Source organism: Oryzias latipes, chromosome 10 (genome assembly GCF_053564925.1).
Source record: "Oryzias latipes strain Hd-rR chromosome 10, Olatipes_Hd-rR_3.1".
NCBI lineage: Eukaryota > Metazoa > Chordata > Actinopteri > Beloniformes > Adrianichthyidae > Oryzias > Oryzias latipes.
The window spans coordinates 31,840,302-31,867,515 of record NC_136246.1 but is presented as its reverse complement, the minus strand read 5'-3'; the positions used below and the strand labels follow the sequence as shown (position 1 = coordinate 31,867,515).

Sequence of the window (27,214 nt, the reverse complement as noted above, 5' to 3'; positions counted from 1 at the left end):
CAGCTCTCCCTGTTCTGGAGGTGTTGTTTTTCCTGCCGGTTGTTTCCCGCCGCTCTGAACACAGAACTTTCCTCACTCTGAAACGTTGGACCGGTTTTTTCTTCTAAACTGGATGAGGGGGACACGCTAACGCGCCTACCTGCCAGGTGCTGACACCCGTCGGGCCATGGACGGCGGCGGGGACCGCGCCGAGGTTCCGACGGTGTGTTCGGGAGTTTCCGGAGGAGCGCAGTCGGAGCTGCGGAAACTGCTGTCGTTCAAAGTGTACAAGCGGAGGTGGCTGGTGCTGCTGGTGCTGTGTCTGTTGAACTGCTCCAACGCGACGGTGAGTTCTCAGGAACTTTATGGTTGACTGAAATGTTTAATTCTTGTTTCCGTTTGGAGTTCTTTAAAATGCTTTTACTCTGGAGGTTCCTACAAATTAAGGGATTTGTATGGAAATGCAATTGTGTCAAAACTGTGAGTGGAGGAAAAAAAGTTTGTTTAAATTTATTTTTTATATCAATGTCGTACTAATTTAATTTTCGGGTTTCTTTAGATATTTTTACATATTTTCCTACACTTTTACTAAAGAGTGAGTATTGGAGAATATATTGTTTATTTGGTTGAATGCTCCATTGTTTTCCTGTTTCTCTTTATTACAATATCTTCCGCTATCTTTGCAGCTGAATTTCTTCTACAATTTTTCGGATATTTTATCCGTTCAACTATTCAAATGTTCAGCTTTTTCCAGCTGTTACTTTTGGTCCTTCAAATTCTTGAATTTTTCTAGATATTCAAGGATTTCCAGGATTTCTGCCTCCATTGAAATACATGGGGAATCCTTGGTGCAGAAGCTTGCTGGTTCTATACCCGGCACTCGGATTTTTCACTCATTTTTATTTCACTAGTACGGCGTTCAACCCAGGTTTTTCTTTTGGAAAAGCAGCTCCTTGTAGTTGTTAGTTGATTTAAATTAGCGGTGCTCATTACGTCGATCGTGATCGACTGGAATGTGATGGTAGATGTTGTTCTGACATCAGGCATCAAGGTGGAAAGAAGAGGAAAAATCCAAATGTGCAGAAAAAAAATCAAAGTGAAGTAAAAAATAAATGTATAGAACTCTGAAGAATGTGTCATGATGTAGGCTGACAGAAAGTAGGCTGCAGGGTTTCTCTGTGTCACCGTCTTGTTACTCCAATGCTTGCCGGGAACATCTGAGCTGCAAACCTTCTTCTAAATTTAAAAGCAGCCTTTAGTGAAGTGCACCCGAACCGTAAAATATCACAACTATCTAGTTGTGGCTCTGGTGCACAAGTACAGTGAAGTCGTGTCGTTCAAATGTGCACCACGGTCGGTAAAATGTTTTAGATGTTCAACCTTTGAACCGTACGTCGATCAATGAAGCCACAAACGTCTGCATGGGGGGGGGGGGGGGGGGGGGTGTCGTTGTGCAGCAGCGTGCCTGGAGGCAAGTGTGCCCCCTCCCTCATGGATTCCCAGCTTCTCTTGTCTACGGACGGGCTGGTGTTCTCGGACAGAAGGTTCTCAGCTGGAGGGGCGGCTTTCACGATGGGGCAAATAACAGCTGATGAGGCAGTTAGGAATCAATCCTGTGGGACATTTCCCAGCCCTCGGGGGGGGGGGGTCAGGATTTATGGAAACCAACGAGGGCGGGATGGTGGTGTTGGTGTGATTGTGTGTGTGTGTGTGTGTGTGGGGGGGGGTGTCAGGATTTATGGAAACCAACGAGGGCGGGATGGTGGTGTTGGTGTGATTGTGTGTGTGTGTGTGTGTGTGGGGGGGGGGGGGTTGCTTATGTTATGTTGCTCATGGCTCAAATAAAACTTTTGCAAAAGTCCTCCAAAGCTGCTCAGTCGTGGTTCAGAATATTTAAAAGAAAAAAAGATGGAAGCAGTTTGTTTGTGTGGAAAGTTCAGAATAAACATAGAACTCAATTCCACAGAGAAAGGAGAATTTACTCATAACCTTGAAGAGCCTTAAGTAACATTTAGAGAGGGAGGGAATTCTATTCGTCTGTCAGGTTTACATCTATTTCATTCTTTCCTCTTGTAAACATTTGGTTTCACCCTAACGGCATCCCGAACAGAACACATTTGGAACAAAATCAGAGTGTTTCTACCTTAAAACAACAGAAAAATGACGTAAATGCTAACATTTATGATGGTTATTTACATCAGGGTTAGGGCTGCACCATATGAGGAAAACTCGCAATTTGAGATATCAGCGATCTATGTTGCCATGACGATACAACATGTGATGCATGAACAAATAGCAACTGCGGTTTAAGATCTCACTGAACTGTGGGAGCTTGTTGTTACTAATTGATAAACCTACAAAGTAAAAAAAAAAACACACACATTTATGAATCGTAGTGAATCATCTTTGTGTTGTTTTTGTTTGCAGGTGAGATTTCGCAGGAAATCTGAAGGCTGTAGACGCCTTGATGAACCCGTAGAAGGAAAATGTTCATGCACGTTTTTTTACCTACGGGCGTGCTGCGGGCCACAGGTCGTGGTGGATGCAGATCTCGCACTTTACCAGCGACTAGACACGTACGACATCATCACCTGTGAACCATAAGTGCGTGTAGCTTCCATTAACCTTATGAACACTTCACGATACCCTTTACCTCGCGTGCCATAATGGTATCTTCCATTTTCATGACGTACCTTGAGGTGGCTGTCAGACACACCGGCGCTCCCCTTAAAGACACACTCGGATAAAAATGGTGTTTTTGAACACGTTCTGGTGGCATTTCTTTCCTGATGGAGGAATATTTCTTTATTCAAATCGTTGTGAATCAGGAGCAGATGAAAAAATGCAGTTTAAAAAAGCTTGTAGCTGTTAAGTACAAACTGCAGTTGGGGGGTCTCCAGCTTCCTGCTCCGCTCCATTCTGATGCCCTCCCCCGCAGACAAACAGATCCATGAACGTCTTTGTTTTCCTCGTCTGAGCTGGAATATGGATCCAGACTGGACGGATGGAATGGTAATGTTAGGTTGGGGGAGTGAGGGGCTGTAAGCTAGCAGGAGAGGGTTAACAAAAGGATCATGGGAAAAATGAGTGGAAACGAATGAACTGCAGAAACTAAGTCCTAGAAAACGACACAGGTTTTTCAGTTTTTGGCTAAAAATAGCATAGTCATAGTTAAAAGAGTGTCTTGAAAATACATCCAAAAACAATCGGAGTGGGACTTTGAGATGCGGCTGCTCCTCTCTATGACCCTCCAGGGGTGAAGATGACCCAAAAACAGAACCCAGCAGGACTCATATTTGTTTGTTTTTTTAAACAATTTGGACAGAAACTCAACCAGAAAACGGTTCCAATAAGTGTGCAGGACGCCTGGGAGACAGAACTGACCAAAACTTGTTCAAGATAATCCAACCCTTGGATTTTTCCAAGAGGATTCAGAAAATCCGGCATGGATTATGTTTATACTTGGCCTTCAACACTCGTAAGAACCGGAGTAAGAGGTAATTTGTACTGAAACAAACCTTCACACAAAAGCTGAGCTCATTATATAATAATAAAATACATATTATATTAATAATACTAAGAATATTGCACTTTTATTTGGTATTTCCAAACAACTTTGTATATTTAGCATGAAAGCTACTGGAGTGGCCGTGTTGGGCTCCGGCAGCCCCGTGACCCCGTGACCCCGCCAGGCACAAAACGGGTTTAGAAGATGGATGAACGAGTATGAAAGCTAAAAGTTGGTGATGGCCGCTCGTCTGTTCAGAAAGGGAACTGGGAGTCTGGTTTCAAAGCTAAAATCAGCTGCAAAAGCTGTGGAGGTTTGACCAAAGCAGAGGGGAAACCGCATTTGAACGCCTGACACGACGTGGCGCTGAAAACCTGGTTCTCTGACCCGTTAGGGGACAAAAACGTGTGTGAAAAATGGCGTTTGCTGCAGCGTGATGGGAACACACGGCCATTGTTCCTCTAATTTAGCTGAAATGAAGCCGTCCGTTGTTCTCCTAAGTGTCGGTGCAGCTTTGGTTCCTCCTCAGATTCATTTCTGTTTTGTTGAAAAATATTGACAGAAAAACACAGTTTTATGTTATTATATCTGTATTTTGATAAAATATTAACTCAAATAAAAAAAACATAATAAAATGTGATAAATGTACTTCCATGCTTTTGTTAACCTGTCATCATGCTTGTAAATATTCTATAAAGGTGTTTTTCTCTTAGGTAATTGTTGTGAAATGTTGATTTTAGTGAAAATGATGTTTGCAACCTGTTCCTGTGTCGTTTTTCCTCATGATGGAGGACATGTTAGGCTAAAAGTGACGTTTTTGAGTTTTTTTTCTTCATGTTAGGTTGGGGAAGCGAGGGTCTGTAAGCTAGCGGAAGAGCATGTAAACAGAGAGCTCTCAGCAACGGGAAGGGGGAGGGGGACTAGATTGATAAATGCCAGCAACTCCGAAGTGAATTTCTAATGGGTTGTATTCAATCCATTGTTTAGTATATAGTATTAGTATATAGAATTTAGTATATAGTATTCACTCCATTGTTTTCCTGTTTCTCTTTCTTTATTCTAGTATCTTCCTCCATTTTTTGTCTCTTAACTTCTTCTACATTTTCTCATCTACTTTATCCATTCAACTACTAAAACGTTCAGCTCGTTCAGTTTTTTCCAGCTGCGACTTTTGGTCCTTCAAATCCTTGAACTTTTCAAGATATTCCAGGATTTCCAGGATTTCTGCCTCCATTGAAATAAATGGGGAATCCTTGGTGCAGAAGCTCGCTGGTTCGATACCCGGCTCTGGCATTTTTCACAAACATCTGTTTTGTTATTGTGCTGTTTTCAGTTTATTTATGCTCAACTCTGATCATTTCTTTATTTAATTGTTTTTGCCACTTATGAGACTTTAAGTTTCATTTTCATTCATTTTATTTCATTCATTTTAATGTAACATCAACCCTGCATGTTCTCCTGGAAATTCAGCTCCTTCTCGTGAACTCCTGTCGCTCTGCAGAAACTATGTCCTAGAATACGGCATCATCATATTGCAAAGACCACTTGGAACGCTTTGAAAATGGATCACGAGATGATCAGAGTGGGACTTTATGTAAAATATTTGATACAGTTCTCTGCAGCAATCTAAGCTTTTTCATTAGTTTGTCTTAAAATGTGACTTCTGGTGTTCAGGCGTTAGAGCGAAGAGTTACAGCTCTAGGTGCTGCGCGTTCTTCCCACAGTCTCAAAAAAAATGTCTGGAAACGGCCTTAACACTTCTGGACGCTGAGCTCATTCATTTCACTTCATTTAAAGACCATAAAGACGTGTAAAAGGTTTGTTCTAACCACACCAGGTCACACGAGGATCATGGCGGGTGGTTGCGCAACAACACCCCCCTCCCACCAAAGAAGTGTCTTTGTGACGTTAAAGAAGGAAGTTTGAATCAGAATAAATTCCCAAATGACTGCAGACACTCAGTGTTCCAGGTTGTTCCTGCCTGGTGCTGTGTTGACGTGGACATGCTGCATTCTTGAGGTATTTAACAAACCGAGAGTCCACTTTGAGTCCCGTTTCTCTGGTGACCTGGACTCTGAACTCCTGTTATGATGTTCTTGAAACCTGAAGAGAGGAAACGAAAACTGCAGCTTTGGGGTTTTTTTTGTTCCTTTTGTGCTGCCGCTGTGTAAAACTGAGTGGAAATTGTTCCTCCTCTTTTGATTTGCAGCTGACAAAACCTCACAAACAAACAAAATGATAATTTCTTCAGAACCCCGGTGGATCATATAGACTAGAAACATGTGACCTCTTCCTGGTTTTCAGTATTTTGATTTGTGTTAGGTTTCAGTGATCAGGTGTGGAGGTTTGTAAAGAACCCTAAGCATGCCCACACAATCATACCACCCCCACCATGTCTGACTGTTTTTCTGGTCGAGTTCAATTGAGTCCGGATGTTTGTGGACGTTCTCTTTCCAGAAAGTTCCTCTGGTGTGACATCAGAACATCAGTCCAGAAGTTTAGTGGATCGTCCAGATGTTCCTCTGCTGTGTCTTTCCTTGAACGGATCCAGTGTGTCCCAAAGTCTCTTTCTGACTGTCGGATCGTGACCTCTGACCTGAACTCAGTCCAGTGAGGTCTTGCCTTCTTTCCATCTTCTTCTAACCGTCCCAAGAACATACCCGCCCTATAAACCGTCGATGGTACTTTCTGTGTCTAGCATGGTGGCAAGGGGTAACAGGGAATCAGGGTTCGATTCCGGAGAGGGGGCCTGAGAAACGGCTACCACATCCAAGGAAGGTAGCAGGCAAATTACCCACTCCTGTCTCGGGGAGGTAGTGACAAAAATAACAATTCAGGACTCTTTGGCTGTAATTGGAATGATTACACTTTAAATCCTTTAACGAGGATCCATTGGAGGGCAAGTCTGGGGCCAGTGGTAATTCCAGCTCCAATAGCGTATCTTAAAGTTGCTGCAGTCAAAAAGCTCGTAGTTGGATCTCGGGATCGAGCTGGCGGTCCGCTGAAAGGCGAGCTACCGCCTGTCCCAGCCCCTGCCTCTCGGCGCCCCCTCGATGCTCTTAGCTGAGTGTCGTGCGGGGTCCGAGGCGATTAGAATCGATCGAAGCAGTTCTGGTCGCCTGAATACCACAGTTAAGAATGATGGAATAGGACTCCGGTTCTATTTTGTGGGTCTTCTGAACTGGGGCCTTGATTAAGAGGGACGGCCGGGGGCATTCGTATTGTGATGCTAGAGGTGAAATTCTTGGACCGGCGCAAGACGGACGAAAGCGAAAGCATTTGCCAAGAATGTTTTCATTAATCAAGTACAGAAGTCGGAGGTTTGACGATTATTCAGATGCTGTCGTGGTTCCGACCATAAACGATGCCAACTAGCGATCCGGCCGCATCATCCCCATGACCCGCCGGGCAAACTTTGTTTCGATGCTACAGTAATGTTTTCTAGTAATACTTTGTGTATTCCTTGTGGTCTGCGTATGTGGAGAACTCCATGTCCCCAAAGGTCCAGAGACCTGCGGTTCTTTCAGACCGGAACCAGTCAGAGGCTTTGGTTCTCCTCCTAAGCACGTCCTTTTCACCCTTCCAGATATGGCTCACCTTTGCGCCTGTAGCAGATCAGTCTGCCCAGTATCTGAAGGTCAGTCTGGACGCCATCAATTGGCTGTCGTTGGTCTACATGGTGGTGGCCATTCCGCTCAGTTTTGGGACCACCTGGATGTTGGACACCCTGGGCTTACGGATCACGGTGAGCGGAATTCTCTTCCTGTCGTTGGACAGGGCGGATGTCTGTGACGTCTCGGTTTTCCTGCCTCCGCAGCTCATCCTGGGATCCTGGCTGAACATGCTGGGAGCGATGCTGCGCCTTGTCGGACAGCCCCACGCGGTCTCCGATGACATGCGGTTCTTGGTGGTGATGCTGGGTCAGACGCTCTGCGCCCTGGCTCAGCCGCTCATCATCTTCACCCCCACCAAGGTGGCTGCTCTGTGGTTTCCCGACCACCAGCGGGCCACGGCCAACATGATCGCCTCCATGTGTAAGCGCCCTTCATATTAAGAGTTGATAACAATTCTACGCTGAAATGATAATTGTTCTCTTTTTCAAATGCGTTTCTAAAGCGGAAACACTAAAGACTAATTGAGCATCTTTGAGGCCTGCAGTCGGTTTGCTTTTAAATAAAGGTTTGAGGTTTGGACTCCAACAAAGACCGGGAAAATAAACGAGTGGGAACAGGGGTGGAGTCAGTGAGACGCGGAGAGGGCGGGGCTTCATGGGAAGATCTGATCTCACTTCACAGTTTGCTTCAAATCAAGTCCAAATGTAATTATTTTTATATTTCTATATGCTGAGCTATTAAAATCATATAAACTATAGTAAAATACTTTTGGAAAGTAATTATTTGTTTAGGAAAATAAAAATAAAACGTTTTTATAGGAAAAATTGATTCATGGATTTGATTCATTCACAGTTGCTTTTTTATGTGAGCAGTAATCTGGATTAGAATCTGACGCTTTCCTCAGAACCTGGGAGAGCTCACGTTCCAGAGGAACTCCCGTTTTACCGGTCTTACGTCGTTTTCCCTCCTGACCGACTGAAACAGGAAGTGTCTCTTTGCCCGTCACTCGTGAAGAGAAAGGAATGTCAAGCTTGACATTCGTCCCTTTTGCGCTAAAGTGTCCTCAGAGCGTCGAAGGTGGAGCTCAGACATTCAAAGTGTTGCTTTAGATGGAGCAAACAGGAAGTGGGCGCGAGGACTTCCCTCTATAGCTGAACTTCTGCTCCCCCCCCTCCTCCTCCTCAGCCAACCCTCTGGGCATCCTCCTCGCCAACGTCATCTCGCCTCTGATCGCCAAGTCCTCTGCAGAAATTCCAGTTCTGGTGAGTTTCAAAAATCGTGGGAGTTTGTAAAATATGCATTTTATAGGGAAAAAACGGAGATTGGAGCCTTTGTTATGCACTATTTTACCTGTGAAGTAAAGACACGTTTTGGGATATTTGGGATTTTAAAATGAATCACGAAAGCAGCAGGAACCCTTGACCCGATAGAAGCTCCTCCCACTTCTACGGCTTCATTGTCTCCCATAGTAAGAATGTTAAAAATAAGACCTATTTTGTCAGATTAAAGTCCGTTAAAAGGGACAGGAGTCTCCCAGACCTATCAAAATAAAAGTTTTGGCTTCAAAGTCAATCATTTCAAAGTAAAAGTCTCTAAAAGAGCTGCAGATGTTCAGTCTGACACGCTAAACTGTTGGACAGGAGATGAAAAAAGCGTCTTTGACTAAAGGCCGTGTCACACATACATACATTTTCCACGTATGTAATCGCGGCCTTTCGTGATCCATGTGTGATTCTTAACGTTCGTCCATGAGCACAGATGTCAGTTGAGGGTTTTGGTTGAGGGGTCTTTGAGTGAATTCGGTTTTTAACTGGGCGGCTAAGAATTACGCAGTTTACGCGCATTGTACGTATACGCATTTGTTACATGAATCTTACGCAATTGTGCGTGATTTTTGCGAGATGCACACAAATTTGTGTGCATCTCGCAAAAATCCCAAATCACATTCAGAACAATTTTGAGCCACATTTGGCTCTTACGTTAATTTTTTCGTAGTTTATTCGTACTTCTTCCGTGGTTTTATTGTGGTTCATTCGTGATACTTTTGGGAAAATTTCACGTAAAAAACCACAACTTTTCTCCCTTTTTCTTCGTATATTTATTCACGTATGACCAATTTTCATCCGTGTAAATAGGCGCTTAATGTACGTAGCAACAGGGCCTTAAAGACTCAAAGGGCTCACAGTGTCTGAGCGGAAGAGGAGCAATATTCTATATTGCTTTATTTTATTGATTTTTTTTTTTTTCAAAGAAAAGAGTTTACTACTTTTTAATAGAATTCCTTGTCATTCCTAATGTTCATTCATAATTATTGATAAAAGTTCAACTTCTCTTCAGTTACAATTTTTGTTCTTTTTACATAAAACTGACCAAGTTTGGTAAGAAGTTGGTTTATCAGAAGAACTTTCAGGAAATGTGTTTAATCTGGTGGGATTAGATCAAGTGTGTTGGATTAAGGAGGAATTTGAAATATTCTGTGTGAAGATCAGATAAGCGGCTTTTAACCTGTGCTCCTCACGCAGATGCTTGCCTACGGAGCCCCGACGTGCATCATCTGTTTCCTAGCAACACTGGGAATCCGGACCAGCCAACCCCCGACTCCACCATCAGCCAGCGCCGAGTCGTCCGGATCAGAACCGTTTGTCCAGGGATTAAAGCTGGTGAGACGGCACCCAAAGGAGGAAGGAATTTGTCTGTTCGTGTGTTTATGGTTGAAAACATTTATTGTGTTTTCACATCTGAGGATGATTTAGTCGGAAAATCCAACAGGAAGTGATCTATTCCTCTAGGGGTCATCTATGGCAGGAGCTAAATTCTTGTTTTTAACCGGATTTTTACATTTTCAGTAGCAAATGACTTAGAAACTTTATCCCTTTTCTGGACTAGTTTAAAACAAAGATTTCTCCCACCAAAGCTCCAGATCCTGGCTCCTAAAACTGGGTCTCAGCTGGCACCGTTTCTCTGCAGGACAGACCAAACTAGAAGAGTCCAAGCAGAACTTCAAATCAAACAAACTTGGGCTGAAGGGAAGACAAAGTCCTGAACCGCGGTCTTCAGTGGACCGGCCAATCAAACTAAACCCTGACTTGGTTCTGCTGTTTGTCCCCCGGCGTATTCCTACGTTTTTGCTGAGGTTGTGATGGAGCACCGACTTGGCTCCATGTCTGTGGAGGACCAGAACCTGAGAGAAACCAGACGAGTTCTGACACAAAAACCAGTTTTGAACCAGGACTTAAACAGGTCACAAAGAAAATATGAAATATAATCTGAAATTGAGATAAGACACTCAAAACTTCACTTGGACTCAAGGCTAGAGACTTGAAACCTGACTTGGACTCGAGGCTAGAGACTTGAAACCTGACTTGGACTCGAGGCTAGAGACTTGAAACCTGACTTGGACTCTAGGTTAGAGACTTGAAACCTGACTTGGACTCTAGGTTGGTGACTTGAAACCTGACTTGGACTCTAGGTTAGAGACTTGAAACCTAACTTGGACTCTAGGTTAGAGACTTGAAACCTGACTTGGACTCTAGGTTAGAGACTTGAAACCTGACTTGGACTATAGGTTAGAGACTTGAAACCTGACTTGGACTCTAGGTTAGAGATTTGAAACCGGACTTGGACTCTAGGTTAGAGATTTGAAACCGGACTTGGACTCTAGGTTAGAGACTTGAAACCTGACTTGGACTCTAGGTTGGTGACTTGAAACCTGACTTGGACTCTAGGTTAGAGACTTGAAACCTAACTTGGACTCTAGGTTAGAGACTTGAAACCTGACTTGGACTCTAGGTTAGAGACTTGAAACCTGACTTGGACTATAGGTTAGAGACTTGAAACCTGACTTGGACTCTAGGTTAGAGACTTGAAACCTGACTTGGACTCTAGGTTAGAGATTTGAAACCGGACTTGGACTCTAGGTTAGAGATTTGAAACCGGACTTGGACTCTAGGTTAGAGACTTGAAACCTGACTTGGACTCTAGGTTGGTGACTTGAAACCTGACTTGGACTCTAGGTTAGAGACTTGAAACCTAACTTGGACTCTAGGTTAGAGACTTGAAACCTGACTTGGACTCTAGGTTAGAGATTTGAAACCTGACTTGGACTCTAGGTTAGAGACTTGAAACCTGACTTGGACTCTAGGTTGGTGACTTGAAACCTGACTTGGACTCTAGGTTAGAGACTTGAAACCTAACTTGGACTCTAGGTTAGAGACTTGAAACCTGACTTGGACTCTAGGTTAGAGACTTGAAACCTGACTTGGACTATAGGTTAGAGACTTGAAACCTGACTTGGACTCTAGGTTAGAGACTTGAAACCTGACTTGGACTATAGGTTAGAGACTTGAAACCTGACTTGGACTCTAGGTTAGAGATTTGAAACCGGACTTGGACTCTAGGTTAGAGACTTGAAACCTGACTTGGACTCTAGGTTAGAGATTTGAAACCGGACTTGGACTCTAGGTTAGAGACTTAAAGCGTAACTTGAGCGTTAACTCAGAGACTTGAAAACACAGTTAAGTTTTTGGCCTGGAGACTTGAAACTCAGATTTTAACGTTCAGACTTGAACTAACTTGACTTGCATAGTCCAGTCTCACACATCGTTTTCTAAGGTGCAGGCTTAACAGATTTAAAGTTGTTCTATAGTTTCTATATCTGGTTTCAAGTCTCTTAACTCTGTAAGGCATGAAGCCAAACTACTCGACCAGAACCACCTGGAACCCTCATCAGAACCCGAGTCCTCAGTCTGATGCATCTGTGTAAAGCAGCAGAGGAACCAGAGGTCCAGCTGAAGGCCTCGTCTGACCTTCCTGCTCTGCAGACCTTCGGGAGTGACTCCTCTTTGCAGCTCCTCTCTTGCGGCTGTTCTGAGGTCTTTTTTCAGACTAAACTCTGGGAATTCTTCCGTCTTGAAGACGCCGCCGCCTGTGGCTTGTTGAGGTTTGATGATCATCCGGTTGTCTGGTTGCTGCTGTTGCTTCACTCCAACCGTCTGTGTCTGCAGTTACTGAAGAACAAAGCCTACCTGGTCCTGCTGCTGTGCTTCGGCTCCGGCATCGCCGTCTTCACCTGCTTCTCCACGCTGCTGGAGCAGGTCCTGTGCGTGCAGGGATACACCAACGTGAGCTGGGCCAGAACCGAACCGGACTTGGGGAGGCTAGAATGCCACTGAACGGAACCTCTGTCCCTTCGCAGGACTTTGCGGGGCTGTGCGGGGCGCTCTTCATCGTGTTCGGCATCGTGGGCGCCGGAGCTCTGGGCCTCTACGTCGACAAGACGAAGAAGTTCATCGAGGCCACCAAGATCAACATGGGCCTGACGGCGCTGGCGTGCGTCGCCTTCTCTGTGGTGAGAACGCGGCGAGAAACGCCTGCAGACGTCCTCAATCCACTTCCTGTCAGAACCAAACCGACGCGGAGAAATCTGGATCAAACCGAACCGTGAAACCGCTTTGCTTCAAGCTGCCGGTTGAAAACTTTACGAAAAGTGTAGAAAAAAATAAGAATTTTAAAAAGTTTTTCTTTGGTTTGAACATTTAGGGAGAAATTTGACATGATTTTTAAAATGATCACCAAATAAAACCAACGAAAACAAAGACAATAAATCTGTTTTTAAAGTTTCATTTAAATCTGAGGAGTTGTTCCTGTTAGAGGAATCAAATATTTCAATGGGGAACTTTTAAAACTAAAATTAGATGTAAAAAAACAGAATACAGGGACTTTAAATCCTATATTTACTGGCTAAAAAAAATAATTTAACTGTCATAAAAAATGAAAAGACGTGGATCAGTGTCGCAATTTTTTGCAGTCTGGGAAAGTTTCTGAGAAAACTTCAGTGTTGGAAGTAACGGCGTTAAAGTATTACTGCATTAAGAGTATCAGAGTAATCAAACTACTGACTTTCATCTCCGTTACAACGCCGTTATAGTTACTTAGTACGGTTCAATCAGCTGCAGGCGCTCCGGATCCAGGACCAACATCCTCTGTTGGGCCTTTTTCACCAGTTTGTTCAGCATTTTTGGAAAAATCAACACTATTTTACTTTAATAGAACATAATGAATAAATCAATGTTTAATCAGGCCGTGTTCCGACAAAGACATCACCCACGTCTGTCTGGAACCTCAAAGGTTTTGTTTTCCTTCTCTCTAGCCGAGGTGGTGAGAACACAAATTAAACATGCAGCTAAAAGCATCAAACTTTGAATATATGGTGTTATTAGAAACCTCATGTTTGTGCAAAGTTTGCTTTAGTCTTCACGTGAAATGAATATGATTTGGTGTTTACATTTTAATTGTTGCAGTCCGATCATTCTGAATGACACATTTATGGCTGTAACTAATGACTGTAAAGATGCAGTAACTGGCTAATTAACTCAGTTACTTTTTGGGCAATGTAACTTGTAACTACAATTACTGCCTTTTTTTTTTAAGTTAGATTCCCATCACTGGCAAGGACGCGCTGGAGAACTGTTGCGCAGAAACAGCAGAACTTGAGCGGCGTGTCCCTCTATAACGTAAAACTGTTTGGTCCCCTGCGCACAGAGATTCCTCCGATATCTTTAACATTAAATTATGCACATATGAAATGGAGTGTTTGTAAAAAAATAATTGTATCCTCTCTCAGTGACTAAATTCTATACGTTTACCTTCATTGTACTGCATCTTACAGTCGTCTTAATTATTATACTGATGACAGAAATCCTGTTTTTTTCCTCCCGTCCGTTTGTCCTCTCAGGTGTCTCTGATGCCGCGGCAGAAGTTCGCCGTCGCCGCCGTCTGCTCGCTCTTTGGCCTCTTCGGCTTCTCCATTTACCCGGTGGCCATGGAGCTGTCGGTGGAGTGCTCCTACCCGGTGGGGGAGGCCACGTCGGCTGGACTCGTCTTCGTGTCGGGGTACTTCCTTCCTCACGGCTTTTTCTGTTCAGGAAATGTAACGTCCGCACAGATCGGGGCCAAAATCCCTTCTGATGGGGCTCAAAGCATTTTGCAAAATCCGCCAAAACACACAAACGAAGTCTTAAAAATGGTTATGGGATGACCACAGGACCCATGGCTTGGCAGCCATTGTGTGGCAAATTTAGCAGTTTGTTTTTTGAATTGTTGACCTTTGACCTCGGGAATAGACCACCAAAATAATCCCCTTTAGTACCTTTCTTCAAATTTGCATGCATCTCCTCCTCACTCTTTGGAAAAACAAGGATGGTTTTAGAGTTTGTGGATTCTAAACGTGGCGCTCATCCGTTTATCGCACTTTTTTTTACTGAAATATTGGGAAAATTTAATGCATAAATCGTTGGCCTGAGCTGGTCTAAACAATGACAAATATACGATATGAACATATTAGGAATGTGGGCGTGGTTTAACAAAAAAAGAAAAAGAAAAAACTCTGTTGCTAAGGAAATCCAAAAATGTACTTCAGCTGATTCTTCTAAAACTCACATATCCTTCCTCCCCCAGAGACCGAAGTTGGAAATGGTTGCTATGGAAATAAACCAACAAAAAAGCCCCCATTTTGAAAAAAGTGTTGTATTTTAAGTGAATTTAGCTCATGCAGTTCTGACCACGGTGGCAGGGGCAGGGGGGAGGGGTGTGCCGGCACTCAGCCTGTGAGGGCGGGTCAAAACGGGCCAATTGTGGCTACCATCATCAGAAGGAATAGAAAACCTGGAACTGAGGAGAAGCAGGTTTTCTAAGCGTCAGATGTCTGTGCCACCACAGCAGCACGACTTCTGGCCTGAGGAGCAGAAACCTGAAAGTCAAATCTGGAGAAACTTCATCCTAAAGGGATTTTTTTTTGTTGCAGGCAGGTTCAGTCGGTTCTTTACATCATCGTCCTTCAGGCTTTAACCACACGACTCGCCGACTCGCCTCAGTCGACCTGCGGGGATGCAGCGTTCAGCTGGAGAGGTGGGTTACTCCAGACCCGTCACCTTAACCCTTGTGCTATCTTAGATGACCCCCCCCCCCTTACTTTGACGTGTTCTCCCTACCATGTCAAAAGTGGATAAAGGTGGAAAGATTTCATGTAATCCATGGACACCAGTGAAGATCACAAATCATTGAAGAAAAAAGGTTCAGAGCACTGTCTAGTGGGTCTAGATGACCCAACTCCCAATGTTAAAATGCCTAGGATAGCACAAGGGTCAAATCAACCTGTTAGAATCCTAAATCTGAGACCGTTATGGCTAAAACTAGAATAAGTTTAAGGGGAAATGAGAGTCCTGTCACGGTCTCATGAGCTGAGGAGGCTGAGGAGACGACAGCTGCAGTCTGAACGCGTCCGTCTCCCAGATTTCAAAGGGTCAAAGGTTGGATGTGAGACGGTTTCCTTCTGTTTCCCTCTGCAGTTCCTCTGATGGTGATGGCGGGTCTGTGCAGCTTCTTCTCCTGCATCTTCATCGTCTTCTTCCACAGCCGTTACCGACGCCTGGAGGCAGAGCAGGAAGCCAGCTACCGGCCCAAGAGAGGCAACTCCACGGCCGCGCCGAGCACGGGGACATGAACACGGGTTACACTTTGGAACTTTTAGGATTCCTGATGTGGTTTCTATGAAGTGGGGGTCTCTGATGAAGGGTTAGGAAATAATAGGTGGCTCTAAAAACGACACCATCTGAAACTTTGGCTTCAGGAAACAAAGTTATTAAGCTGAAAAAGTTCAGAGATGGACTAAAAAACAGTCATGGCAGACTTTAAATCGGTACTGAATTTTTTTTTTTTTCAGAACTCTGGAGCACTTCTTACCAAAAACAAAGGTACTACTTCCTGTCTGAGCTTATAGGTTAGCGGTTGTGGGTTTGAGTCAAATGTCCAAATTCCCACCATAAACCCTACATAGTGCACTCTATAGTACATTCTCTATTTTCTAGTGCTGTAGAACCTAGAATTCCAAAATCAAGTGCCTTAGAAATTTCCCAGAAGTCTCTGTGAAAAACCAGCGTGCATCGATGCTCACCAGATCGGTGAATATAGACCACAATGCATTGTGTTGGAACAATTTTTGCCAAAAAAAATGTATTTTTTAATAAAGCATCAACATTTCTGTCTTCAGAAGACAGATTTATAAATAATCGTTAAACGCTCATCAATTAGATTTTAACTTTGTGAAATGCCGTTTAAGTAGTGAGCATTGTGTCCAAACTGCTTTTAAAATCCATAGTGCTGCACTTTAGAGTTTTTTAGTAGTTAGGGTGGGAATTCAGATACAACCATAAATGGGATTGTTTTTTTTTGGGACCAGGTACTTCCTGTTGGAACGCCAGGTGGGAGGAGTCACTCAGTCCAGTTCCCTGACACAGTCGGTCGTTTTAGTAAAACTGGAATTGAACTGATTTCTCAGAATAGCCTTTAGTTTTTGAACTGGATGTGTGATTCGGTTCTTAAGCAGCGGCGTGCCAGAACACATTTACCTCAACGTGAGACTTTTAAACTGTAATGAAGCAAATGATTTTGAAATAAATCCAGGAGAGAAAAGTTTGTTAAAACAGAGAAACATTGTTTAATTTCACTGAAGAAAAACAAAAACAACATAAAACAGACCGGAGAGATCTTGAATCCGCATAAAGCAAATATAAAAACTGGGTTGGACCTGCAGGGTCCTCTCCCGCGGACATCCAGACTGAGCAGTTTTAAGAAATGAGCCACGACGACGAGCCGGACGAAAAACTCTAAAACCAAAAAGATGAACGCTACAGGAAACTAACTGGCTCCAAACTCGGCCTCGCTCTCGCCTGTGGCGCCGAACAAACAAAAACCAAAGAGGAGATTCTTGATGCAAGATTCTTGAGCTGGTATTTCCTTAAGGGGGACTTCTGCTCTCAGAGCTGCAGGGCGCAGAACTGCTGGTACACGGCCAGGATGTGGTGGTCCAGCTCGGCGGTGAACAGCAGGTTCTCCAGGGTTCCCATGTACTGCTGGATGGTCACGTGGTGCTGAGGGAGGGAGAACGTCAGAGGCTCACCAACAGATCTACCAAGCTCCATGAACGTCCTTCTGTCACCTTTCCTTCTGACCTACAAGCCTTTTCCTCACAACCTGCAGCTACGGCGCTTTCCCTTCTAAGCATTCGTCTGCATTCTAGGTTTATCTGGAGACTTTTTAGGTTTCTGGTGATACGGATCTTTCACATCTTTAGAGAAGCTCGCAGCATCATGATTCTCTTTTTGAGAGGTTACTTTCATCAGCGCCAGCGAGCGTCAAAGCTGAGCTCTGACGCCTCCTCAGCAGCTTAATGCTGCTCCTCATCCACCAGAGGAGGAAACTTCACCTCCACCGAACACACTCACCATGAGGAAGACCTGCTGCAGCCGCTCGATGCAGTTCTTGTACCACGGCGTGCTGATGTCCACGCTGCCCGTCTCGCAGCGGACCAGGTGCTCCGTCAGCAGCATGATGAAACGCTGAGGCGGAGACACACAAAGATCTTTTTAGCGCCTCCAGAAGCTGCAGTTTCCCGCCGCCTCAGCCCGAACGCCGCTTCACCTGGAAGATGACGAGGAAGAGGTTCTTCTGCTCGCTCTGAGCCGACTCCACCTTCTCCTGCAGCCGCTCGATCTGCTCCTCCAGCTGACCCTCCTCGTCCTCGCTGTTCTTCTCCATGTCCTCGTCGTCGCCGCTGTCCCTCTGGAAGCAACGAGAGAATGTGGACGCGCTGGAACAGACGGCGGCGCCTCGGCGGGAGCTCGGCTCTTACCTGTGAGGTCACCCTCTTGTTCTGCTGCTTCTCCAGCTTCTCCTTGGCCTCCTCCAGCTCCTTCTGGATCTTCTGCACGTGTTTGTTCATTTTCCGGATGGTGGAGTGCAGGATCTCCCAGATGAAGAGCCTTAAACGAGATCAGAGGAGGCGTGCAGCTTATCCCAGCAGGAGGAGAGAGCGTCTCGGCTCGGCCGGCGTTCCTCACCTGGTGAACTCGTGAGCCATGTCCTGAGAGAACAGCCAGTTGGCCACCGCCGCGCAGTCCACGATCTGCGTCCGGACCATCTTGTCCACCAGCACGGCGATCATCTGCCACGAGAGCAGTCACACTTACACCGGCTCCGCCGTAACGCCGGCCTTGGCCGCCGCCGCTGCCGTACCTGCGGGTGGTTCCGCCACACGTCGTACACCACTTTGAGGATGTGCAGCTTCCCCTCGTCGCTCTCCGTCAGCGTTTTCAGGATCTCGTGGAACCTGCAGGCGTGACATGCAGGTGAGCTTCAGGAGATTCCACACACCACCCAACATGTTAGCAACAAACTGCTCTAACGCAAACCGACGCCCAGGAGGCGTTCAGAACCACACTTAGCTTCTGTAGGCGGGTTTACAGTCGCAGGAGGGTGACTGGGTCCGCTAACGTCCACATCTTTAGGGAAACCGTGCAGAAGACATCAGGGCAAGGTTTCAAAAATAAAGTTTTTGAACCCTTGCCCTGAATAGATCCAATAAGAAAACGAATCTCCTGACCTCACGTGACCTCACACGCCCATCGGTTTTGATCTACAGACCCACTCAGATGAAAATGCTTTCTGGTGTTTAACAAGTTCTTCTTTTTCTGATGATGAAGAACGTGTCTGAAGGCAATTCAGCTTCAAATTGCCTTTCTGAGTATTTCTTTATCCAAATAAAAAGTTGTAATTTGAAAAAGGTCGTATTTGTTACGTAGAAAATACGCCTCCTGCTTCCAGCTGCAAGCCCTCAGCAACGGGAAGGGGAAGAGGGGGCGGGCTCGCTCTTTTCGCCAACAGTCCCGCCCACAACTCAGAGGTGAATTTCTAATGAACTCTTGCTGCTCTGCAGAAACTCTGTGCTTAAAAAACCAAACCGGTTTTCTGGTTTTGACTGAAAACGGCACAATTAGCATTCAAAGACCACTGGGAACACATGGAACACAAGGAACCGGCTGCGGCGAACGCGCCGGAACATTTCTGCACGTACTTTCCGAGGGCGCTAAAGGAGTGGCTGAAGGATTTGGCCGCCAGGTGGAGCAGCGTCTGCAAGAACACGTCGATCTTCAGGGGGTTGAAGGCCTCGCCTTCATCTGAGGAAGAAAAGCAGTCAGAGGAGGAAGAGGAGGAGGAGGAGGCTAAGTTTAAGTTGTTTCTTTTTAAAAGGGAGGGATGTGAAAGTGTCTAGTCCAGCTAAAAGGATGTTTGAAAACCTTTGAGATGATTTCAGGTTACCATGACAACTAAACCCGGACGCCGAGTCCAGACCGTAAGACTTAATGAAAAAGTTCCAAAAACCTTTGAGTTGTGGAGGTTTTTTTTCTTCAGTATTTCTCACTAAGATAGATTGCTTTGGGTCGATGATGGAGATCATCCACCAGCTGTGACCGCAGAGCCTCAAGCTTCTCCAACTGACCACAAAGCAACTTTAAGAGCAATTTTCTTCTAGGCTTTCAAAGTAAACGTGACGTTTGTTCAGTTTAGTTAGCAGCAAATGACGGCAGCAAAATTAGAAAAATTAAAAAAGGGTCATCTCGAATTTACTTGGCTTTACATGTTTCTGCGCTGCTGCAGAACAAACGTTTGGAGATCAGATACTGGACTCCTGGACTGACAAAGTGCAGACTTTATGTTCCACTCAGACCCATCGCTGCTTCCTTACGACGTCTGGCTATTGCATCAAAGATGGAGACTGACTATGTTCAGTTCCCAGATCCAGTCACTGGTTTCCTCACAGACAGAGGCTGAAAGTGTGTAAAGAATCTGCCCGGTACCGTCATCGTCCTCCTGGTTGGGGTTGGGGACCTCTTTGAGGATGGCCAGGATTTCCTCGTTGGACGCTCGGTTCTTGATGGCGTTTGAAACGGTGACTGAGGTGGGGTAACCCGGTAACGAAGCTGTAAAAACAGTACATTTTACTTCATGGGGAGTCCTCGCTCTCATAACGGGGTCAGACAGCACGTCGGGTCGTCTTACAGGCGGTCTCGTCTTCGTATTTAAAGGTAAAGATGGGATCGGCGGGAATGAGGGCGGAGAAGGTGGCAGGAACGATGTCCACAATCCTCTGATGGTAGGAAAGCCTGCCAGCAAAGACGCAGAAAGATCAGGAGAGTCAGATCTGTGACACACAAAGCAACTTCCTTCTTCAGATGACTGCAGGAATCCTCTGAAGACTCCAGCAGCTGTGTCCGGCACGTCTGTTTCTCATCCAGCAATAATGAAAAAGCTCATTTCTATGTCTTCTGCTGCAGCTTAACATATTTCTGCATTACCTTTTCACCAGTACAGAGTCCCTTGTTTATTGCAGGAGTTATGTTCTAAAAATAACCGTGATCAGTGAAATCCATGGAGGATGATTACAGACGTTTATGGCAGTAAAACTGCCTAAATACACTTTTCTCACACAGACATGAACATTTTCACCTTTTCTCTCATTTAAATTCTCAAACCTTCCTAGAAATTAGTTCCAGGATTTTAGAATGAAAACAAAGATCTGATCGATCACAGATTTCTGATCTGAAGAGCTCCACGTTTCTGTACAGGAGACATGGAGGAGATTGATTGACAGGGTCTCCAGCCAATCAGGACACAGAACAGGGTGCACAGTTTGAAAAAAGCAGCATGATCGCTCAGAAATAATGAGCTAAACCGGGAAAGATGACCTGTGACATAGAAAGGGAAGATTGTCTTCTGTTCTGTTTGACAGATTTTAGAGGGTTTCAGGTTGGAGCACAGACTGCAGAAGGGGGGAAAAAAATGTCACGTCTTGACCGCGTGGCCAGATAAAAATAAAAAACATGGGTCTCTGATATTGTTTAGCGGGCCGGATCCAGCCAGCGGGCCGTAGTTTGCCCACCCCTGGTGTAGAGACTGTCTGCAGGTAGTCTAGGGTGAAACTGAGGGCAGTTTAGGAAAGAGTTGTGACGGTGTGGGATTTTTGATCACCGCTGTGATGAACCAGCAGGGGGCGCGGAGTCTGCAGCAGAACGCTCTGGAGCTGCAGGTGAGCCTTCACCTGTGCTCTCTGGTACAGACATCTTCTCAGAATATTATATATTGCCCAGTAATAAACAGACTGCAGACACTTTGTCACCTTTCCGGTAGCCATGAAGCCCGACACCCATGAAGAACGCGGGGCAGGAGGCTCCGCCTTTGTTTTTAGACACGTAACTTTGCGCTGCACAAAATAGTTCCCAAACAAAACATGTAGTGATATTCATGGAAAACAGTGTGCGTTCATGTTTGGTGTTACAGAGTGAAGGAGAACAGTAATACCCCCCCACCACCACCACCAACACAAAATCCTCCGGCGGGCGGCCGTGTCGCGCACTGAAGAACGCACGCAGCTTGTAATGGAAATGAATAATTAGAACACAGTAAATGTGTCGTATTTCCTCGCGAGACGGAAACTTCAGTTGTAGAATCAATGAGGATGTGTGTGTGTTTCTGAAACTGTGTGTCTGTGAGTAAGTAAGAAGAGGGAGCGTGTGCAGCGTAGAGGGAGTGAAGGAGAACAGTAATAAAAGGTTCCCCCCAAAAACCTTTGTAGTCTGAACACAGGACTAGCAGAAAAAGTAAATTCTCAGCAAAGATGAATGTGTTTATTATACTTCCAATCATGCACCATATGCAGAACTTAAAAAAAAAAACGTGCGGTGATGCGATTATCGTCACCCCCCCAGTCTAGGAGCAGTCTAACCTCAAACAACTTTGAGCAATTGGGAAGTTTTTGGGAAAAGGTTGGTTTTAAAGATTGTAGTTGTTGAACAATGTTAGCGTGGCGAGCTCGCAAAAGTGGCGTTGCCCTATGTCTCGCACATTTTTTGCCGTAGCATTGTGAACATTTAACACACGAACCGTTGGCTCAAGCTGAATGAAATGATTTAGCATGTGATATAAGAATAGTAAATATGTTACCATGGTTACCAAAACACCTATGTTGCCAAGTAAATCCAAAGGTTTACTTTTGCAGATTCTTTTAAAAATTACAGACCTGTACGTGACCCACAGGAGACCCAGAAATAAAATGGTTGCTATGGAGATAAAACCAACATAAAACCGCCATTTTGAGAAGAAGTGGGTTTTTTTTTTTCCATTTATGTCCTGTGCGGTCCTGACCAGGCTGGCAGAGGCAGAATGGGAAGAACTAGTGAGGTTTCTAAGTGACGTGGTGTGGCCAGTGAAGGGGGGTGGAAGGGCGGCGGCGGGCGTAGCAGCTTCAGGCCATACTACTACACTTGAATTTGTCCTTTGAGTGAATTCTTGTTGAAGTGAACATGCATGAAAGTGTTAGAGAACAGCATCTGTACCTCATCGACTTCTCCAGAACCTCTTTGACAAACTTGGGCTTGGGTTTGTCCAGGTCCACAGTCAAGCAGTCGGCCCTTCACACGGAGGAAAAAGTGTCACAAAAGCGGAAAAAAAAAAAGGTTTCAGCCACAGAACGACAGGAGTTACGCACCAGTCGTCCCAACTCCACCGGAACTGAAAGTTACTCAAGTGATGAGCAAACCAGTTGATAAATCTGTTAAGAGAAGAGAAAAAAATGTTTCACCGAAAAGACTTCAACACCCAGAATGCATCCTGTCTGTGCAGAAACAAACCTGTCCATGCAGCTGGTGTTCATGGTGTCCAGCCTCATGTAAAGCATTTCTGTGGCTTGCGCCAACTTCAGGTCAGTCAAGGAACATCAGCTAGTTTGGTTCAAGAAAACTTCAGAAACAAAACGGCTAAAATGATCCAATAAAATCCAAATTTATCCCCCCCCCCCCCCCCCTTTTTTTTGCTTTTTAAAAATATATGTTATAAATGTATTCACATCTGATGATTCTGTTTTAACAAAATGACTTTTTAAAAATAAACCCAAGATTTGTTTAATGGAACCAGCCGGCTCTGCTCTTCTGTTTTCTGAATGGTTTACTTTGTTTTTAATTCCCCAAAGGAGTTTTAAATCTCCACCATATCTTGGGTTTACATCTTGAGTCCTTTTTGAGTTTTAGATCTTTTTTTTTTATAGCAAACTTTCCAGGATGTGTAGCCTGATGACCTGAGCTGCTGCAGAATCTGGTTCATGCTATCGAACCACGATCAAAACCAGTTTTTAAATGCAGCAAACAGAAAAAGAAGAGTCTGAACAACGCTTTAAGCGCTGGACGAACATTTGGGGACATTTGCTTCGTGTCTCATCGACCCGATTGTCTGACCTTCCAACTGGTTTTGACAGCGGAAGCATCAGGATACGACTTGCGGTAGCGACCCCGGCTGTAATTTGCAGAGCTCGATGAGCAGAGAGGTGTACATGACGTCGATGTGCGGCGGGGAGGGCAGCTGGAAGAGCTCGCCAAAGATCACCTGAAATGCAGAGAAACCGCATGACGCAGCAGTTACGCTTCGCGCTACAGGAGGCTAAAAGAAGGGAAGTTACCTCTACGATGTGATAGTTGAGCGGGATTTTATTCTTTCCTGGATAGCTGAGTAACTGAGCAGCACTGGGGGACAAAAAAATACAGAGAAATATGAAAAAGAGACTCTCAGTGTGAGCCGGCGTCGTTTCTTCACAGGTGACGGCGCCTGATCACCATGTTTTCCTTTCCCTCCAGTGAGTTTTGATGATGCAGTGGAGGTTTTCTTCAATAACAAATCTCTCCACAGAATGGCTGCCGGGCATGACGGGTCCCTGCAGGAGGCGAACACAAACACCGGGTCAGAACCGCAGCGGCTGTTTTTTTGTGAGCGGTCGGTCCGGGCGACTGACCTCCGGGGCGTCGGTGTAATCGAACATCCGGAAGATGACGCGGGGCATGGGGTACTGGGCGTCAGGCATGTGTCCCGGCGGAGTGAAGGGGGGCAGGTTGTGCTGCAGGGCCTCGCACAGGACGCTGTCGAAGGCGATGTACGGTCGGAGGATGTGGCGCTCCTGCCAGCGGTCTTTCTTCAGTTTCTGGATCTGAGCCCAAAGGCAGTCCAGGTACTGAAAGATGGAAGCAAAAGGGACGAATTCAAACTCATTTGGCTGATTTTCACCCTCCTTTTAGTGACTTGAAATGTTAAATACTTCTTTTATGAATTATGACATTTAGTTTGATCCTTTTTTTCCTTGCATGTGTTATCAGCAGACCCAACAATTTCACTGGGGGGGGGGGGCAGTGTGGCCCATTCTCCTCTTCTAGTTTTCCTATGCCGACGTTCCAGCGTTTCTCCTCACAGGAGTCGTTTCTCTTTAAAATTCTTCAAAGCAATCTGGATTTTTTTCCCCCTTCGATCCTTCTAATGCATCTTTTTAGACTTGCGTTTCAAAACCTGCTTGTCCAAAAGGCTCACCTCTTCCTGTGGATGTGGTTTCTCAGCGGTCCACACCTGCAGCATGGGGACGTGAGTCTTCACCCTCCTCCTGTCCAGGAACACAGCAGAGCGCTGGAGTCAGTCCAACAACAGCTTCAATGGAAAGCAAAAGATGCTCCAGAAAAGAGGCCGCGTCTCACTTGAGGTAGCCTTCGATCTGGCTCAGGAGTCGGTCCATCTCCACGTCCTTCTTCTCATAAAGTTCCTTGCCGACCCACGGCAGGCAGGACAGAACCACGTACACGAACCAGTCCAACCGAACCTGGAGCCAAAAGGGTCTCACGCTTACTGATCTTCATCTTCAAGTCAAATTGAGAAGCTGAAAAATCGTTTTTGTATAAATCTAAAACTATTTTTACACAGAAAACAATCATTTTTATTTTTGATTGGACTGCAGTTCTCCCAAAACCAAGTCATGGAATTTTGAGTCGTCATTGAGAACATCAGATGATACAAAAATAAAGGAGTTTGCTGAATTTGAAATGGGGAAACTCAGACGTTGCAGTAAAACAAAAGGAGGCGCCTTAAATGTGACATTAAGTAAAAAAAGAACGGGATGTTCATAAACTGAAACTTCTGATGCAAACAAATATTCCAGGTGAGGCCGTGCAGAAACAAACCTGTGGCACATCTTCTTCCTGAGTAACACTGATGAAGTTTTCAAACATGGCTACCATGGAAGGGGCAGCGATCACGTGACAGTTGACCAAGTCTGACAGAAAGCGCACCTGAAGAGAGCAGAGAACTTAAACGATGCCGAGAGCAAAAGGCGCTGCAGCAGCTGCGAGTTTAGACATTGAACATCAACAGACCAAGTAAACGGCTTCGTTGTAGAAGTTGTTTTTCAGCGTCTCCTTCAGCTGCCGGATCATGGCCTCCACAAACTCTCCCCCAAAGTTGTAGTTCCTGGCGTTCAGGAGGCCGACTAACGTCGTGTAGACTGTCAGCTTCTCCGGCAGGAGGCGGGCTCTGTCGAAAGACGCGTTTGTGAAAACGGACCGTTTGTTACGCTTGAGAATGAGGAGAACTGCGGACAACTTACACTGCACATAAAATACGCAGGATTTTGTTTTTGTAGTTTGGAAGGTCCGCCTCCAAAACCCCTGCGAGCCCCTCCAGGTTGCTCTCGAGGGACGATGTACTCTTTTAAAAGATCAAAGACGGACTTTAGTTATTGCAAATTATTTAAATAGTAAATATATGGCTTTATGACAAAACGGCCATCGTACTTTTTCTCCAACGCGACATATCAGCGACTCCAGGCGGTCTTCAATCTCAATAGGCTCTGATGTTCTCCTCCTTTTGTGGGCTTGACCTCCTAAAAATGAAAAGGACAGAACTTAAACCTCTGACCTGAGAGGACACTGAAGACAGAAAAACAAATCTACGTTTTGGGGGGAAAATAGTGTATTCGTCTCATAAAATCTAGTGTTTCGACAGTCACACATACTCCATCTGACTTTACTGGAGGTTTCCTCCTATATACTTTAGGTAAACAGAAGAAAAATGGAGAATATTGTGTCTAGGGCTAAAGACAAACAGTTGGACGTCAGCCTGCCGGAGAGCCTCAGAGACCGTAGAGATTTTTCAGAAGAAGCACAAAACCCATCTTTTTAACATCGCTTTGAGATAATTTCATCTGGTTAAAATAAAGATCTGATGTCTAAGCAGGACTTGGCCAAACTTGTTTATGTGTTAAGTCGATCTTTAGTCGACTTGACTACTGTTCCAGTGTTTTTGCTGGACGATACGGCAGCGTATTCAGAACTCTGCTGCTCGGGTCCTTCAAAGGAGCCAAATATTAGACCACATCAGTCCAGTTCTGACCTGTCCGGTAATCTGGATCTGCTCTTTCGTCAGTACCTAGAGTCGAAATCAAACACGAAGAAGCTGCATTCAGCTTCTATGCTCTGTAGATCTGGAACAGACTACCAGAATTAAGCCTTGGATCAGCTGAAACACTCAGTTTATTTAAATGCAGGTTGGTATTTACTTCAGTTCTTTAAATTTTTATTTTGGTGATAACTCCTTTAATATTTCTGTTAAATTTTTCTTTTAGTGTTTTATGTAAAGGACCTTGAATTGCCTTTGTACATAAAATGTGCTTAAGAAATAAACTTGCCTTGCTGATTCTCTCCTTACTGAAATCTCTGAATGAAAGGTAAACACTCAATGGAAGCCAATAGAAGTCATTTATACATACAATGACAAATACATACTAAACTAATCCTACATTATATAAAAATATTGTTAGGTCTGATATTTTTTTAGTGTGGAACCGTGAGACACTTTGGTTGTGAATGTTCCTTTATAAATCACAAAATCCACAGGGCTGTAACATCACGTTTCCATGCGCATGATGATGAACCCACAGAAAAAGTGTCTCTTTCAACACTTACGCCAGTCTTTACAAACATTAAATGTGTTTTGTGTGCCAGAAACCGTTATAAAACATAAATCTGGCCGTTAGCGTTAGCTAAAGTAGCTAACTAACGGAACCGGGTTTTTCTGGTAAAACTTAATCTCTTAAAAATCATTTTTTAAAATCCCCTAATTTATTTAGTAGCTTTAAAAAAATACTTGATATTGGGGCAACGCCTGCTATCGTTGCATTCCTTTAAAGTTATAGCACATACAGATAATCAAGGTAGCTGTAGCTAGCTGCCGCGTTAGCCGTAACGTTTGAATCGCACATGCAGCGCGCGACTTGCCGTCACTGTCGTCGCTGTGTCTCCTCCTGGACATGTTGTCCCCCCTGAGCTGCACGCGTGCAGACACCCGGTGTAAAAAAAATAACGCGGGACAGACCGGTGGATCCGGGAAAAGCTTTGCTTATTTTGAACGGCAGAGTCCG

At 44.9% G+C, this 27,214-nt stretch overlaps 3 protein-coding genes across 3 annotated transcripts in view; 1 reads left to right on the top strand and 2 right to left on the bottom strand.

The window, feature by feature from the left end:
- Positions 1 to 279, bottom strand: part of pcgf3 (polycomb group ring finger 3) — a 61,361-nt gene extending 61,082 nt beyond the window's left edge. The window contains exon 1 of the mRNA XM_078954418.1: positions 140 to 279. The gene's annotated coding sequence lies outside the window, so the exon portion shown is untranslated. The remainder of the gene's footprint in view (positions 1 to 139) is intronic.
- On the top strand, positions 167 to 16,588 carry slc49a3 (solute carrier family 49 member 3). Its single transcript, XM_004073603.5, has 10 exons — positions 167 to 325; positions 7,074 to 7,232; positions 7,305 to 7,521; positions 8,287 to 8,363; positions 9,624 to 9,761; positions 12,105 to 12,221; positions 12,296 to 12,448; positions 13,835 to 13,992; positions 14,903 to 15,006; positions 15,447 to 16,588. The coding sequence occupies exons 1-10, from the start codon at positions 167 to 169 to the stop codon at positions 15,599 to 15,601; spliced, it is 1,437 nt and encodes a 478-aa protein (XP_004073651.1). The 3' UTR covers positions 15,602 to 16,588.
- ncbp1 (nuclear cap binding protein subunit 1) lies at positions 16,571 to 27,207 on the bottom strand. The gene is made up of 23 exons (XM_004073601.5): positions 27,072 to 27,207; positions 25,590 to 25,678; positions 25,403 to 25,503; positions 25,173 to 25,329; positions 24,981 to 25,088; positions 24,501 to 24,622; positions 24,340 to 24,409; positions 23,774 to 23,989; positions 23,598 to 23,695; positions 23,444 to 23,507; positions 23,260 to 23,370; positions 22,623 to 22,687; positions 22,481 to 22,543; positions 22,329 to 22,403; positions 19,996 to 20,099; positions 19,794 to 19,916; positions 19,010 to 19,112; positions 18,172 to 18,265; positions 17,997 to 18,100; positions 17,789 to 17,918; positions 17,578 to 17,718; positions 17,382 to 17,495; positions 16,571 to 17,027 (listed from the first exon to the last, which is right to left on the bottom strand). Exons 1-23 carry the CDS (start codon positions 27,103 to 27,105, stop codon positions 16,914 to 16,916), a joined length of 2,400 nt encoding a protein of 799 aa, XP_004073649.1. The 5' UTR covers positions 27,106 to 27,207; the 3' UTR covers positions 16,571 to 16,913.
- Between the last annotated feature and the right edge of the window lie 7 nt (positions 27,208 to 27,214).